Below are 18,379 nucleotides of genomic sequence, written 5' to 3'. Positions count from 1 at the left end.
GCAAAGATATTTTCAAAATATATCACAAATTCATAATCTTAATAATTGAAAAATTGATGAAAAACAGCAGGATCAGAAAAGGACACCAAAAAAAGTCTCAGAAAAGAAAATATAAGATATTAAAACTTACTACTAGTAAGATATGAAATACCAAATTTTGCTCATCAAATTAGCAAAGATTTACTTATTTTTAAATTTTAGTTAACATAGTAATGTTTGTTTCAGGAGTAGAATTCAGTGACTCATCACTTACATATAACATGGTGTGTATCACAAGTGCCCTCCTTAATACCCATCACCCATCTAGCCCACCACCCACCCACATCCTTCCATCAACCCTCAGTTTTTTCTGTCATTAAGAGTTCATTTCCCTCCTACCTTTTTTCCTCCCTTCCCATACATTCATCTGTTTTTAAATTCCATATATGAGTGAAATCATATGGTATTTGTCTTTGTCTGACTGACTCAATTCACTTAATATAATATGCTCTAGCTCCATCCATATCATTCCAAATGGCAAGTTTTCATTCTTTTCGATGGCTGGGTAATATTGCATTATATATAGCTCTTTATCCATTTATCAGTCAATGGCTATTGGGCTCTCCATTGTTTGGTCATTGTTTGAATGCAAATTAGTAAAGATTTTTGAAAATAATTATCATCGATGGCAAAGGAGTAGTACAGTCTAATACAAATTGGTGGGGAGGGTATTTTGGAAAGCAGTTTGGCAGAGTGTGTCATAAATAAGAAAGCTGTTCATGTTCTTTAATCTAGTGTTTCCCCTTCTAGGAACTGTCAGAAATGGGGAGAAAAATGTTAATTGTGATCTTACTTATAGCAATGAAAAAACCATGTGACCCAATTTAAACATCCCCAAATAAAAGATTGGAAATAATGAAAGTCACATATATATTAAAATGATATTTTTAAAAGAATATTTAGGAACCTGAATAAATATGACTTAGGAAGGTGAAAAAAATGGGAATTGTAAACTGGACATATAATATGATCCAATATTAAAAAGATGCACAGACAAGGAACTATATACAAATGTAGCAAAATGTTAATTAACAGTAGTCATCTCATTGCTAAATTAAGTACATTTTTTCCTTACTCCTTTTAATTTTCCTTATTGCTTTAAGTTTTTAAGACAGTAACTAATGATCAGATAAATTCTACTCTAAAATGGGATATTTGTTATATTTCAAAATTTAAAAATTACAATATTCATTATTGGTGAGGATGTAGTAAAACAAGTAGTTTAAATAATTGCTGGTAGGGTAAACTGGCTATCCTCTGAAGAAAAACACTATTTTAAGAAAGAATTATAAGTTAGTTGTGGATTATCTGCCATTGTCTGAGAACAATGAGAAGCTCTGCTATATTGCATACTTTATCATACATTAGCTAAAATCTTTTACTTTCATTTAGGTATTAGAAAGTATGTGTAAGCATGACTTACTCCAGAGGGGAGTACCAACTAGGTTAAGTGGTGATAAGAAACCAAAAGGAACAGGAAAAAAGGCTAAGAATATAGCCCTTGTCCAAATGATCAGAAATACCTAGAATCCTATTCGATTTTCTGTCATCTGTCTTGCAGTCATTGTTATATTTTGATACACTTATTCCACCTTGTAGCCTTTTTACCCATTTACTTTCTTGGCAGGGAGAGGAGGGTGTAGTGTGCCAGGCTATTGGAGCAACTGGCTGACATTATTTCATCACCATTAGCACCACCAGTCAAGTCTTGAGTCGTAAGGCTCTGGCAGTCTTCACCTACTCAGTGAAAGAACACTTTGTACTTCATCTCTAATGAAAAGGGGTATCCAGCCTTTGCTTGAGTACTTTCAGTGACAGCAAGATCATATTTTAAGAGCCTTAATACTTCTTGACGGATAATGTCAAATATTTTTATATACTTTTTTTTATGATTTCAGTGAATTCTGTGTTCTTAGCTTATCAAAGTTATTTATTGATAAATTTTGATTTTCAAATACAGGTAGGTTTTTTGATAGTATGTAGATTATATTATGGACAATTAAATAATGAATTTTAATATTCTAATAATGTTTTTCACATAGTCAAGTGTATTTTATAGGAAAAATGTGAACATTATTTAGATACAGTTTTCTTTATAACCAGTAATAAGGGGACAGAGGGCTAAATTTTTAGATTTCTTTGTTATTTTTAAATAAATTCTTTAATTTGAAGTTTCCAGGAAATAAATGGGAAATATATAAAGAAACTATTCATAAAGGAAGGGGGAAAAGCTAAGGATGTTGGAAAATACTAGAATTTAGCCAGTAATCAAAGGAAAGTAAAGTATTTTTTCACTCATAAATTGGGAATGACCATGCTTAGTGCTGGTGAGTGAACCTTGAGTGTGAAATGGGTACATTCCTATATTATTGGTAATATAAACTATGAAAAGAACTTTAGTGATCTATATCAAAAGCTTCAAAACTGTTCATGGCCTTTAGACCTATTATTGCACTTCAGGGTTTCTGTGGTTAATGAGTTTATCCTAAATTTCAAAAAAGCTGTATTCATAAAGATGTTTGTGGTAGTGTTATTTAAATAAGCAAAACAAAATATCTCGAACATAGGTCTATGAATTTTCTTAAATTACATGCTAGGTCTACACATGAATTTTATTTCCCAGAAGTTCTGGGCTATAGTTTTATGAAATTATTAGAAGCATTCTTGAATTTCAAAATAGTAAGGACCATTGTTTTTAATTGATGCCAAATCACTTATGCCGAAGATGTCCTTAAAAGGAGGTATAATAGAGAAAGAACTAGAAGGAGACACTGTAAAATGTATTTTGCGTAGTAGGAATATGGGAATTTTTATACTTCTTTCTGCTTTTCTATATTTTTCAGATATTTTAAAATATATGTGTACTACTTTTATAACATTAATAAAAATTACCAAAAAAACCCTATGAACTTGATAAGCTTATGCAATGGAATCAAACAGCTTCAGGAAAAGCCATGTGACAAAGTGAGAAGTATTGGGAAGAATATGCAATAGTCATAAATCAGTCAATCTTTTTATTAACCCTAGTTCTTTGTTTACTTATGTTTCCTTCCTCATGTCATGCCATCAGCAGGCCCATGATCCCATGTAGGGAAAGCAGCTCAGGCTCTGGTGTAATATGGACGTGAGTTCTGATCTGCATTTTGCCGCTCTGTTGTGTAGCTTGGGCGCATTAACTTCTCTGAGCCTCAGTTTCTTCATGGGGATTATAATGTTCAATTTTGCAGGCATTTTGGGGATTAAATGAGATGATAAACATAAAGTTTATCCAGGACTAACAGTCCCAGGACTCATGAATAGTAGTTATTATTGTTAGTGTTTTTGTGCATTTGTAACAGGAAATAGTATAGGTAGTGATTGGGAATAGGTAGAGAATTACACAGAATGAAGAGTGCTTCCTATTTACTTACTCCTTTCAGGTAGCTTAATTGCTATTAATGTGACAAAGTTTCCATAAAGTTGGAATTTTTAAGTTTTTCTCATGCATCTATACTCTGCCTATTTTTAACATTTCTGGTTTTTCCTTTATATTCTTTTTTCTAAGATTCTTGTTCTTGATCCTTGTCATGCATGTTTCCATAATCTTGTGAAAATGAAACACTTTTCCCTAACATATTTCTCTAAGTATTCTCACTTCTTTGTTAGGAAAGCAGGACTCTAGTTGTATGAATATGCCCTATTGAAGATTTTTGTCTGTCATGATTATATTGCATTTATTAATTAATATTGAGTTATAAGGTTCAAAAAATTGAGTCCTGGTAAAATGTTTATCATGTTTTTAAAAATAATTCTTATATTCTTTGTGCCTTCTGATTCTTTTCATTTCATTTTCAGATAAATATATTATTTTGAAGTCACAAATAATAATTTTATACATTTATATAAATATTTTTCAGAAACTAATGGAACGAATTCAGAATCCTGAGTATTCAACAACTATGGATGTTGCACCTGTCATTTTGGCTGCTCATCGTAACAACTATGAAATTCTTACAATGCTGTTAAAACAGGATGTGTCTCTACCCAAGCCCCATGCAGTTGGCTGTGAATGCACGTTGTGTTCTGCAAAAAACAAAAAGGATAGCCTCCGACATTCCAGGTTAGAAAGTTAAGGTTTCGATAAATAGATGTGCAGTTTACTAAGGTATATGTCAGTGAAATTTTTGTTGTTTTTCTTTCTATGCGGCTTTATATGGTACTGGAATGGCTTATGAAAGCTAAACTTCTAATTCCTTTGGTTAATTTGAGTTTTACATTTTTTAGAAGTGTTTACTAAATGTTATGTAGTTAGGAAAAGCCTTCAAATTATGAATAAGGTTTACCACGTACTTCTGCTGGTGGGGCTTGGAGACACTATTTACTTTTTAAAAGCAGAGTTTATTAATCTAAGAGAATTTCCAAATAGTGGAAGGGGTGGAGATACCCCTTCTTATCTTATTTATAAGGAAATAAAAAGTATGTTCTATCTGACTAAATACCTAACTTGTTATGCCTCTTACTTCCCCTTTCACACAATATTTAAATCTTTTTCTCTTCCCTTTCTCCCCAGTCAAAAAAGTGAGAACAACTGAGGAGAAAATGAGTAAGAAAGTATCCCAACTCGGACAGGCTGAGCAAGAGCACACACATGGGCATGTTGTATAAAGTTCTGGGCTAGACTTAAGAGTCTCATTTTCAGCTTAAGTCTTCATATATATATTAACTGTGTAGTAATCAAATATAGTTGATATTACATCAAATATAACATTTACTATGGGAAATGTGGTCTGGAAGTCCTAAGCAGCCCCTTGACAAACTAAAGTTTTTACAGTATGTGAAATTAGCCTTAAAGCTGCAAGCTATTCACCCTTACTCCTTCCTTACCTTAAGGACAGATCTTTGGTGTATTGACAGATAGTCACAGATCTGTAAATTGAGAAAATCTCCTGGGAATCAATTTAATGTTTATTTGCAGAGATTGAACTGGAAAGTTTTTCTATTTTCAAGTTTCAATGAGACCTATTTTTGGGGAAGGGAGTTTAAGATCTCGTTGATAGTTAAGACTATATCATTTAACTTTTTAGTTTTAAAATGACTAGTCTGTAAAATGACAAGCAGAAATGATCTTTAAAGCTTCTTCTAGTTTTAAAATCCTTTATTAATATTAAATATAAATATTTCTAAATTGTATGCTTATTAAATTGTGTAGTTGAATCAGCTGAGGTTGTAGGAATTGGGGCTAGAGAGAACACTAAGGCTGGTTCTGTTTCAGGTGGGGGAAAAGCTTTGTTCTGAAAGCTTTTAGAGGAGCTGGTGGCATGAGCTTGGTCTTTAGGTATGAATAAAAATAAAAAGAGGGGCCCCTGGGTGGCTCAGATGATTAAGTCTCTGACTCTTGATTTTGGCTTACAGCATGCTTTCAGGGTCATGAGATCGAGCCCCATGTTGGCTCTGTGCTCAGTGGGGAAATTTTCTCTTTTGCTGCCTCCCTACCACACCCCCACTCAAATAAATAAATAAGTAAATATATAAATAAGTAAATCTTAAAAAAATAAAAAGTTGTTTTATGCAGAAAGTACAGTATGTGGTTGTGGTTTATTTAGGGAACTTCAAATGGTATGGCGTATTTACAGAAAAGTTTGAGAGTTTATTATTGATATTTGGGAAAACAGGACAAATATCCTGGCTACAAGTCATTTCTTGGAATTGCTAAGTAAACTTCCTGAAGAAAAGAGGGTAACAATATGAGTAAAAAGAAATATGGGTAAAGGTTTTGGTGAAGTTGAAGAGCCAATATCCTGGCAATAAAGAAGTGAGGCAGTCTGTATAAAGTTACTGGTTTTTAAATTTTAGAGATGCTAAAGTTTCAGGTGATGATAAGATCGAGGGGCAGTAATTTTATTTTATTATTTATTTATTTATTTATAAAGATTTTATGTATTTGAGAGACAGAGAGCACAAGCCAGAGGGTAGGAAGGGAGGTAGAGGAAGAAGAAGACTCCCCACTGAGCAGGGAGCCAAACTCCAGGCTTGATCCTAGGATCCTGGGATCATGACTTGAGCCAAAGGCCAACCTTTAACTGACTGAACCACCCAGGCACCCCTTAGGAGTGATTATTTTATCTTATTTTATTTTTGTATTATTGTTAAAATTTTTATATTTATTTGAGAGGGAATGAGAGAGAACATGAGTGGGGTGAGGGGCAGTTGGCGAAGCAGACTCCCTGCTGACCCTGGGGTTAAAGGCAGCCGCTTAACCAACCCAGTCACTCAGGCACCCCAGGGGTCATAATTTTAAATGGGGTAGGGAAGGGTAATGGACCATTGTAGTTTAGAAAAACATTTTCAGTAATATAATTGCTATGATTTGGTTTTAGTCTCAATTATTTGATGTGTTGTGAAATTTTGAATAACTTTAAAGGAATATTTGAAATCTTTATTGTCTATCAAAGAAAGACAAAGTTTTTAAAAAGTTGAGAAGTGCTTTGTTTAAACTGAATAGTGATTTTTATAGTTTTGAGTTTGAATGCCTATAAGCCCAAAGTATACTTAACTTTACTCATATTATAACCCACTTCACCCTTGAAAGCAGTTGAATTTGTATAACTTGGCTAGAAAAGTTGGATTTGGCATTGAGAAAATCAATGAACTATGAGGCTCTAGTAATACTAGTTTGAAAGCTATCTATCTATCTATCTATCTATCTATCTATCTATCTATCTATCTATTTATTTGACAGACAGAGATCACAAGCAGGCAGAGAGGCTGGTAGAGAGAGAGGGGGAAGCAGGCTCCCTGCTAAGCAGAGAGCCTGATGCGGGGCTTGCTGGGATCATGACCTAAACTGAAGGCAGAGGCTTTAACCCACAGAGCCACCCAGGGGCCCCTGAAAGCTATTTATTTTAACGACACAAGTAATATGTGAATAAATCCTCAAATCTGTGTAAAAATTCTGAGTTTAATTTTGACCAATCTCAATTCTCCTCCTATCTCTGGAGCTAACCAGTATGATTAGTTTGAGGTTCTGTATTCTGCTCCTTAATGACTAGAATTTTAATTGGCTAGAAATGTGACTCTCAACTGTGGTGTTAGATTGGAAACTAGTCTCCATCAGTGGCCATCAATTATATGTTGAAGTTAGAAATTCCCTCTCCTGATTTCTGTCTATAGAGTCCATTCAAGTTTCCTCTCCTATTTCATTAATTTTGCCTATATGTTATTAATCTTATTTCATCTACTGCAGTTTTTATGGTTGTCCAAATATTTAGGTTGAGCAATATGAAATTACTGTCTTAAAAGTATTTTGGACAATGTAGAATTTCATATTCCCATATTCTTCTGGGTGTGGATGAAACCAAAACCCCAGAAAGTTATGTAGAATATAATCACATAATTCTAAAGGCCTCAAAGAAAAATTTTTTAAAGATTTACTTATTTATTTGAGAGAGAGAGAGCATGTGCACATGAGTGGGGTTGGGGGAGTGGAGAGGCAGAGAAAGAGGAAGAGAGAATCTTCAAGCAGACTCCCCACTGATCATGGAGCCTGACTTGTGGCTTGATTCCAGGCACCTGGGATGATGATCTGAGCCAAAAGCCAGAGTTGACCACTTAATTGACTGAGCCACCCAGGCACCCCAAAAAAGTTTTTTTTTTTTTTTTTTTTTAATATGGAGATTGATGATTTGCAGTAAATGTACACAGGTGTAGTAAATGTATACAAGTGTATACTGTCACCAGAATCCAATATTCTGTCACTTCCGGCACTGGAAGAAGTTCTGTTATACCCATTTGTAGCCAATCCCTGCTCCCATTCCTAGCTGCAAGCAACCACATATCTTCTGTCTATAACCTATAGTTTTTTCTTTTCTAGAAATTTCATATAAATAGAATCAAAATATATTGACTTAAAGTCTCTAGCTTCTCTTGCTTAGCATAGTACTTTGAGGTTCTTTCATATTGCATTTATCAGTAGTTTATTTCTTTTTATTGTTGAGTAGTATATCATTGTAAGGATGAATCTTTTGTTTATACATTCACTAGTTGATGGACATTTGAGTTGTTTCTAGTTTTTGGTAGTGAACATTCATATATAAGTCTTTTTGTGGACTTTTTTTTTTTTTTTAATTTCTGTTGGGTAGATACCTAGGAGTGGAATTGCTGGATTGTATGTTAAGTGTATGTTTAATTTTTTAAGTAATTGCCAAACTGTTTTCCAAAGTGATTGTAGCATTTTACATTCTCATTGTGATATGTGATGCTTTCAGTTCCTCCACATGGTCACCAACTTTATATTGTTAGTTTTTTTGATCATAGCCATTTTAGCACAAGTATAGTAGCATCTCATTATGGTTTTAATTTGCATATCCCTTATGCCTTATAATATCAAGCATCTTATCATGTGTTTATATGCCATTAATCTATCTTCTTTGGTGAAGTGTCTACTCAGACTCTTAACTATAGAGAACAAACTGAGGGTTGCTGAAGGGGAGGTGGGCAGGGGGATGGGTTAAATGGGTGATGGGTATTAAGGAAGGCCCTTGTGATGAGCACTGGGTGTTTGTTGGTTTTTTAAGATTTTTATTTATTTTTGCGAGAGAGATAGAGAGAGATTGAGCACAAGCAGGGGGGGAGGGCAGAAAGAGAAGCAGACTCCCCATGGAACAGGGAGCCCAATGTGGGACTCGATCCCAGGATCCCAGGATCATGACCCAAGCCGAAGGCAGACACCCAACCAACTGAACCTCCCAGGAGCCCAGAGCGTTGGGTGTTATATGTAAGCAATGAATCTCTAAATTCTACTTCCAAAACTAACAATACACCATACATTAGCTAACTGAAATTTAAATAAAAACTTGAAACAAAATAAAATGAGGTAATGTAAGTCTTTCATCTTTTTTTTTTTTTTTTTTTTTTGCTAGGCTGTGCTCTTTGCATTTCAAATAAAGTTTAGAATGAGTTATCAATTTTTACAAAAATACTTGGATTTTTAAGAGGGATTGCATTAAATCAATTTGGAGAGAATTGCCATTTTAATAATATTAATCTTTCAACCTATGAACATGTTATATCTCTCTATTTTATTAGACCTTCCTAATTACTTTCAGCAACATTTTCTAGTCTTCAGTGTATTGATCTTGTGCTTCTTTTTTTACAATTTATTCCTAAGTATTTTATTTGTTTTGATAATGTTGCACATGAATTGCTTTCTTAATTTCATTTGCAGATGGTTTGTTGCTAGTATATAGAAATAAAACAGATTTTTTTGTACACTCGTTTTGTATCTTGTTTTTCCTAAACTCATTTATTCTAATAGAGCTTTTTGTTTGTTTGCTTTTTAGCTTCCTAAAGGTTTTTTTATATATGAGATTATATGTTCTCAAGTAGAGGAAGTTTTAGTTCTTTTCCAATCTTTAGGCCTTTATTTTTCTTGCCTTATTGCACTGGCTAGAACCTCCAGTGTGATATTGAATGTAAATTAGTAAGAGTGAACATCCTTGCCTTAAGATTCTTGGTTCTGGAGTTTCTATTTGGAATTTTCTATTTATAGTATCATAGAAAATAGTTTTACTGCCCTAAAGATCCCCTACATCACACTTATTTAGCCCTCCCTTACCCCAAACCCCTGGCAAACACTAATTTTTTTTTTAACTGTCTCTGGTTTTAACTTTTCTCTGAAATGTCATATGATTGGAATTATATAGTTTATAGCCTTTTCATATTGGCTTCTTTCACTTAAGAATATGCATTTAGGTTTCCTTCATTGAAGTGTTTTCATGGATTGACATTACATATCTTTTTAACACTGCATAATATTCCATTGTATGAAGGTACTACAGTTTATCTATTTACCTATTGAAAGACAGCTTGATTGCTTCCAAGTTTTGGAAGTTATAAATAAAGCTGTTATAAACATTCATGTACAGGTTTTTGTGTGGACATAAGTCCAACTTATTAGATAAATATCAAGAAGTGTGATTGCTGGATCATAAGGTAAGAATGTAAGAAACTTCCAAACTGTCTTGCAAAGTGCCTGCACTTCAGCATTCCTGCCAACAATGAATGAAGTTCATGTTCCACATCCTGATCAGCATTTGATACTGTCGCGTTGAATTTTAGCCTTTCTAATGTGTGTGTATTGGTATGGTATCTCATTGTTGCTTTAATTGCCATTCCCTAGTGATGTATGATGTACATTACTATATGCTTATTTGCCATCTGTGTATCTTCTTTTGTGAGATGTCTGTTCAGATCTCTTGCCTGTTTTTTAATTGGGTTGTTGTGTTTTAAGAGTTTTTTACATAATTTATATGCAGCGTCCTTTATCAGATACATTTTTTGCAAATACTTTCTCCCAGCATGTGGCTTGTCTTTTTATTCTTTTAATTCATGGGTTATTTCAAACTGTGCTTTGTACTTTCACATATTTTGGGATTTCCCAGATTTCTTTCTTCTGGTGCTTTCTAATTTAATTTCTAAATTAATTAATTATTGGAAAATACTCTATTTTTAAAATGACTTAATTGAGGAGAACCTGGGTGGCCCAGTCGGTTAAGTGTCTGCCGTCATGATCCCAGCATCCTGATATGGAGCCCTGATTGGGTTCCCTGCTCAGTAGGGAGTCTGCTTCTCCCTAACCCACTCTTGCATTCTTGTTCTCTCTCCTTCTCAAATAAGTAAAATCTTTAAAAAGTAACTTTATTGAGGTATAATTTGAGATATAATTCATATATTTTGATATTCACCCTTTTATAATATTCATGAAGTTATACATTGACCATCATTACCTAATTCCAGAACATTTCATCCCATCCAGAAGAAACACTATACTCATTACCTGTTACTCTCCAAACCACTGGAAACCACTGAATTTACTTTCTGTTCTTATGGGTTTGCCTCTTCTGAGTATTTCATATAAATTGCATCTTTTAAGGTCTTATTGATTATTTGCTTATCTTTTTTGGAGATGTCTATTCAAATCCATTTCCCAGTTTTTTCATTGGTTATCTGCTTTTTTATTTGTTGAATTATAAGAGTTGTTTGTTTGTCTTATATCCTGGATACAAGTCCCTTATCAGATACATGATTTGTAAATTTTTTTTCACATTCTATCAGTTATCTTTTCACTTTTTCGATGGTGTACTTTGAAACACAGAAGTTTTAAAGAAGTTTGGTGACATCCAGTTGACCTCTTTTTGGTATTATAGCTAAGAAACCATTGCTTACTTTGGAGAAAGTACTTTTTATCATTTCATTCTTTAAAGAAATGTTAAGACTAGTTCTATGGCCTACCATATAATTTGGCATGGACAATATTATGTGTACTCTTGAAATAATACTCTTGAATATTCTGTGTACTCTTGGAGTGAGCATTCAATAAACTTCCGTTCAATCATATATTCTTTCATAGTATTTGAATCTTCCTTTCCCTCCAGTTTTCAAGCTATTTATTCTCTCAATTTCCAGGAGAGGAATTCTCAATCTCAGAATGTATCAGAATATATAATTTATCCTTGTCAGATGGAATATTCTGTCAATGTCTAGTTGGTTGCTTTTCTTTCCTTGTTGATCTTTTGTCTAGTTCTATCCACTATTGAAAGTGGGGTGTTAAAACTGTTTGTTATTGTTCAGTTGTCTATTTTTCCATTTATATTAATTTTTTCTTCATGATTTTGGTGCTCTGTTGTTAGTTACAAATATGTTTCTAAATGTTATATCTTCTTTGATTGACCTTTTATCATTATAAAATGTCCCTCTTTATTGCTAGTAATATTTTTTTGGTTAGTTTTAAAGTCTGATACTAGTATAGCTATTCCAGCTTTCCTTTGGTTGCTGTTTGCATGGTATTACTTTTTCCAGACTTACTTTCTGTTTGTATCTTTGAATCTAAAGTGTATCTCCTGTAGACAACATAGAGTTAGATTATGCTTTTTTAAAATTTAGTCTGACAAGATCTGCCTTTTAATTTGATTGTTTAACCATTTACATTTAATGTTCTTAATACAGTTGTGTTCACATGTGTCATTTTGCCTTGTTTTCCACATGTCTCCTCATTTGTTTCCTTTGTGTCTTACGTCTTTCTTGTTCCTCTGTTCCTTCATTAGTGCTTTTTTTTGCATTGAGTGTATATTTTAATATCATTAATGAATTACTTATTATATGTTTTCACAAGTTTTTTAAATTTTGTTTTTGTTTTTTACTGGTTGCCCCAGGGATTACCATATGTGTCTTAACTTGTCAGAATCAGGTTCAGATTAATACTAGCTTAATTCTAATAATTATATATAGAGTGTTCCTTCTATATAGCTCTATTCTCGTTTCCATCCTTTTAATGGTATTGTTATTAAACATATTTCATCTATAAACCCAACAACATATTGTTGCTTACTTTACTGTCATCATTTCTTTAGTCTATTACAGTTGTAGTCCTGTCCACTTATTTTGTGCTGTTACTGGTGATTACATTATACATGTAGTACATTTCTCTGTGTTACAATAGGCCAAATGATACATGGTACATATATTATTTTATATAATTGCTTTTTAAAGAAAAAATAAATTGCTTTTATTTATTTATTTAAGGGAGAGGGGGAGAGAGAATCTCAAGCAGATTCCACACTGAGCATGGAGCCTGATGTGGGACTGGATTTCATGATCCTGAGATCACGACCCGAGCCGCCATTGCATGGAGCACTGGGTGTGGTACATAAACAATGAATTCTGGAACACTGAAAAGAAATAAAATAAAATAAAATAAAATGGAAAAAAAAAGAGTCTGATTCTTAACTGACTGAGCTACCTAGATGCCCTTATATAATTGCTTTTTAAATCAGTTAAAAGGCAGAAAGAAATATACATTTATAGTGTCTTTTGTAATTACATAACTACTTTTACTTGTTCTTTTTGTTTATGTGGATTTGAATTATCATCTTGGATCACTTGCTTTCAGCCTGAAGAACTTCCTTTAGTATTTCTTGTAAGGCAGGTTATTCAATCAGTCTTTATCAGACAAAGTTCTTATTTTGCCTTTACTTTTGAGTAATAGATTTGCTGGTTATAGGATTTTTGTCTGATGGTTGTTTTTTTTTTTTCCTTTGAGTGCTTTGAATATTTTATCCTTCTATTGTTTTGACTGAGAAGTCTGCTGTTAGTCTTATTGGGGTTTCCTTGCAAATGCCTCATCATTTCCTCTTGTTGCTTTCAAGATTTTTTCCCTGCCTTTGACTCTCAGCATATTTACTGTGATGTTTCTGTTTGTGAGTCTCTTTGCATTTGTCCTATAAATATAGTAAGTTGTTAGCCATTATTTTTGCAAATATTTTTTCTTCTTTTCTCTCCCGGTATGTACCCATTGTGAGTATGTTTTTGTATTTAATAGTATTACATATCTCTGTGAATTTCTGTTCCTTTTTCCTCATTCTTTTTCATCTCTTTAGTCTTTGGCTTGCATAATCTCTAACAATATATCTTCAAGTTTGGTAGTTCTTTCTCCTGCCAGTTCAGATCTACTGTTGAGCCCTGCATTATTTTGCTAAGGCTGTCATAATAGGATACCACACTGGGTGACTTAAACAACAGAAACTTATTGTCTTACAATTCTGGAGCCTAGGAATCCAATTTTAGTATATGTGCTGCCGAAGCGAGCACAAGCCTAGGAATCCAAAATCAAGGTATGGGCAGGGTTGGTTTATTCTGAGGGTTGTGAAGGAGGATTCTGTCCTGGGCCTTTTGGTGGATGATTTTAATGGAGTCTATTTTCCCCTCTGTTGTTGCTCCTCAGTGAGGCACAGCTTGACCCTTTCTTGCGCATCTAATATTAATTTGTTTGAAATCTGGACAGTCTAGTACATATTGTAGAAACTCTGAATACTGTTTTACTTTTCTAAGATTTTTAAAAATTATTATTATTTTTCTGGCCTGAACAATCTGTTTCCCTGTGATATATAATAATAGATCTCTGTGCCTCTTTCAGTTTTTGATTCTTATTTTTTAAAAAGATTTATTTATTTTAAAGAGAGAGCATGCATGTGAGTGGAGGGGGAGAGGCAGAGGGGAGAATCTTCAAGCAGACTCTTCGCTGAGTGCAGAGCTGGTTCCGGGGCTCCATCCCACAACTCGTGAGATCATGACCTGATCTGAAACCAAGAATTGGATGCTTAACTGACTGAGCCACCTAGGCACCCCTGATTATTTTTATTTTTTAGCCTTGATTCCTAAGGGTCATTTCAGAGTCTGTATAGGTGAGCCACTGATTTGGGTAGAGTTATAGGCTCAAAGTGTTAATACACTTTGTATTAAAGAGTTCTACTATAAAAGAGTTCTATAAAAGAGTTCTACTGTGTCCTGATGAGTCTCTGGGTTAGTTGGGGAATGCAGACAAGCAATAAACTGGGAAAAAAGTATTTAAAATAGTTTGGGGGCGCCTGGGTGGCTCAGTGGTTAAAGCCTCTGCCTTCGGCTCAGGTCATGATCCCAGGATCCTGGGATCGAGCCCCGCATCGGGCTCTCTGCTCCACGGGAAGCCTGCTTCCTCCTCTCTCTCTGCCTGCCTCTCTGCCTGCCTCTCTGCCTAGTTGTGATTTCTCTCTGTCAAATAAATAAAATATTAAAAAAAAAAATAAATTAAATAAAATAAAATAGTTTGACTAGATAGAGGGCTAATTTCTTTGATATGTAGATCTTACAAATTGATTTAAAAAAAACAATTTTCAGAAAAATAAGCTAATGAAAACAAGAATTTATAGAAGTAGTATAAATGGAAAGTAAACAGGAAAGGATGCTTAAGCTTTTTAAGAAATTCACATAAAATTCCATTTTTCATTTGTGAAAGTGGCAAAATATTAATGATGTAGGGGGAAATGAGCTCTCCTTATTGTTAGTGCTTTAGAAGCATCTATTAGAATTTACAATACAACTGCCATTTTATACAGCAATTCTAAGTGTGCAAAGAACATATGAACTGAAGAATATTCATTGCTGTGTTATTTATAGAAGTAAAAAATTAGAAGCAACTGAAATTTCCATTTTTGGAGATCTGATGAGCTGCCATCAAATGGGAAACCATCCAGTTTGGGGGAAAAAAAAATGACATGACTCTATATGTAGTAACTTAGAAAAAGTTGTTTCTTTATATAATATGTCTGATTATGTTTGTGTGTGAATTGAAAATAATAAGGATATTCATAATTCTCTGTAATGTGACCATTCTTAGAGGAGTAGAGTTGGTGGAAGGAGGAGAGCTGGGGACCATCATATTTCCAAATGGCTTTATTTATTTACTTACTTAATTTCACAGAGAGAGAGAGTGCACATGTGAGAGCACAAGCAGGAGAAACAGTAGGCAGAGAGAGAGGTAAAGGGAGAAGCAGGCTTCCCGCTGAGCAGGGAGCCTGATACAAGGGTCAGTCTCAGGACCCAGGATCATGACTTGAACTAAAGGCAGACACTTAACCGACTGAGCCACCCAGGCACCCCTACACTGCTTGCTTTTTTTTAATAACAAGCATGTATTAAATTTATGTTTGGAAGGAAATATACATTATATAATATCTACTAAATTTATAAATTAAAAATTATATGTTTATAAATGAAAGATTTATTGCAAAAATTTTGTGATTTGCTTCTTATTTAGGTATTAAATATGAACCATAACTAGTTTACAGAAGGTAAAGTGGTGTGCTTTTCCATTAGCTAGAGATTATACATGAATGAATGATTTCATTCCTAAGATTTGAAACATCTTTTTTTTTTTTTTTTTTTTTTTTTTTTAAAGATTTTATTTATTTATTTGACAGAGAGAGAGATCACAAGTAGGCAGAGAGGCAGGCAGAGAGAGAGGAGGAAGCAGGCTTCCTGCAGAGCAGAGAGCCCGATGTGGGGCTCGATCCCAGGACCCTGAGATCATGACCTGAGCCGAAGGCAGCGGCTTAATCCACTGAGCCACCCAGGCGCCCCAGATTTGAAACATCTTTAAAAAACAACCTGGTTGAACAAAAATAACCTGGTTGAATGAGTCATGTGTTATATATATTTAGTGTATTAATGTAGTCTTGTCACTGAGGAAGGAAAAATTTAATAACCATTCACATCATATTCAAAATGTATTAGCTGTTAGCCTATTCCATTTAAAATAATATTGGTTCAAGAGTAGAAATTTTTAAATTAAATTGGATTGAAAAATACAAAGACTTATTTTTTAAGTCTTTATGTAGTGTAATATACTTATTACTTATGTAATAAGTATATTATAGTTTTATTTTCTTTTAATTTTATAGTACTTTAATTTTAAATTTATGAAAATTATAGGTTGAAAATACTAATTATATGTGTATAACCCATTTATTTTACATTATGGAATCGAATTTTATCACAGGTTTCGTCTTGATATATATCGCTGTTTGGCCAGTCCAGCTCTAATAATGTTAACGGAGGAGGATCCAATTCTGAGAGCATTTGAACTTAGTGCTGATTTAAAAGAATTAAGTCTTGTGGAGGTGGAATTCAGGTGAGAATGAGTGGAAATTGTAAATTATATCCTTTTTTCCAGAATCCCTTCAGCCTGAGGTTTTGTTTTTTTTTCCCATAAACCAAATTCATGTTTGTATTTATTTACTTTTGATCCAAGATGACCAGACCTTGCTGCCACTTACCTGGGATTTTCCTTCTGGCTCAGTGGAATAGACCTTGATGTTACTTAGGTCGCTCTTTCCCCACCTGCCCTTTGCCATTTGTTGAATGTTGCCAAAGGAGTTCTAAGACAGTGAAGAGTAGGGGGAGTGGCAGCCTTAAGCAAGAGCAAATTTGTAACTGTTCTCTATTCTACCTCCCCTCATTCTCAAATTCTATAGTCATCCTGAGAGCTTGGTCCTTCATAACTTTCAGAAGCATGTAGAATGCTTTCTGTGTTTCAGGAACATTCCATTCACACAGACATAGTCTGTTTTCACTGTTTGGTGAGATTTTTCTATTAGGAGACACATAACATGTAGATATAAAAATAAAATACTACTGATTAAGAGGGATGAATCCCATTCTGAGTTTTCTTCTGAAATGAAGAGTTGAATGTAATTTTGACACAAAAAATAATCATTTATTAATTTCTCTTAGAGCGTTAAGTTGGGAGGACAGAAAAAGGCTTTGGGAAAAGAAGCTATCACATAAAAATAAAATACTGCTGATTAAGAGGGATGAATCCCATTCTGAGTTTTCTTCTGAAATGAAGAGTTAAACGTCATTTTGACATAAAGAACTATTGTTACCAATTTCCCTTAGAGAGTTAAGGTGGAGGAACAAAAAAAGGCTTTGGGAAAAGTAGCCTATTAAACTACTAATTTAGGCATTAAAAAAATAAAAGTCCTTAGAAAACTATATTTCTTAGACTTGAGGAAAATCTTTGAGACTTTCCCTTATTTTAAAGTATCCCTTGTGCCTCCTGAAGGAGAGATTGATTATTTCTTGCTAGTTCCTGCTGGAAGGTTTCTGGGGTGCAGGTTATACCTATCTCTACCTTTCCTTTTCAGTCTAGCTGCGTGGGAGGCGCCCCCTCTTTGCATTGCACTCCTTTAGTGACTTGACAAGATGGAAAGATTCAGACTTCTTTCTGGAAGGGTGACAAGAAGCTTGCAGTTTTCTTATGCCTTAAAAACAGTTTATAGTTTGTTTTTGATAGCTGAGTTCTAGAAACTTTTTAAATACACCTGTTCATAAGTTTTTAAGTATGGAACTCCTGTATTTCAATTTGGATAAGTTAAAATTTATTTAAACTTGATAGGACACAAAGTATATACTTTGAGAAAAACATAAGACATGGTTAAAATGTAACTTGTTGGTACTTTTAACTTTATTAGCATATGAGGCTGTTAATAAGTTATTACTTTTAATTCTAAAGAACTTCTTATTATAATCTTATAATTGGAGTTCTCAGTTACCATATAAAGTAGAATTCATTCAGCTCCTTCCAAAAAGGATTTGAAGCAACTGCTATGATTATTCTGTAATCATCGGATAATAAAGTTAGATTTTGAACATAGGTCATAAAATCCATTTACTTTAATTCCATTTTTAAAAAATTTATTTATTTACATATTAGAGAGAGGCAGAGATAATGAGAGAGAGCACACAAGTGAGGAGAGGGAGAAGCAGGCTCCTTGCTGAGCAGGGAGCCCGATGTGGGACTTGATCCCAGGACCCTGGGATCATGACCTGAGCTGAAGGCAGACGCTTAACCGACTGAGCCACCCAGGTGCCCCCAATCCCCTTGTTTTTGTAGACAGGGAAAGTGATCTATATAGGTTAGATATTTTACTGATAAGCAGCATCTAATTAGAAACAGAGTTACCAAGAATTATAACTAGAACATAGGACT

The 18,379-nt window shown here is 33.9% G+C and overlaps 1 protein-coding gene across 4 annotated transcripts in view; it reads left to right on the top strand.

Moving 5' to 3' along the window:
- Nucleotides 1-18,379, top strand: part of TRPC1 (transient receptor potential cation channel subfamily C member 1) — a 73,511-nt gene that overhangs the window by 17,959 nt on the left and 37,173 nt on the right. For all 4 annotated transcript variants that reach the window (XM_046003771.1, XM_046003772.1, XM_046003774.1 and 1 more), the window contains 2 exons: nucleotides 3,936-4,138; nucleotides 16,388-16,519. In XM_046003771.1, the coding sequence (XP_045859727.1) occupies nucleotides 3,936-4,138; nucleotides 16,388-16,519 (335 nt within the window). The remainder of the gene's footprint in view (nucleotides 1-3,935; nucleotides 4,139-16,387; nucleotides 16,520-18,379) is intronic.

This window comes from Meles meles, chromosome 4 (assembly GCF_922984935.1).
Source record: "Meles meles chromosome 4, mMelMel3.1 paternal haplotype, whole genome shotgun sequence".
NCBI lineage: Eukaryota > Metazoa > Chordata > Mammalia > Carnivora > Mustelidae > Meles > Meles meles.
The sequence above is the reverse complement of the archived record's forward strand: the minus strand, read 5'-3'. Positions and strand labels throughout refer to the sequence as shown.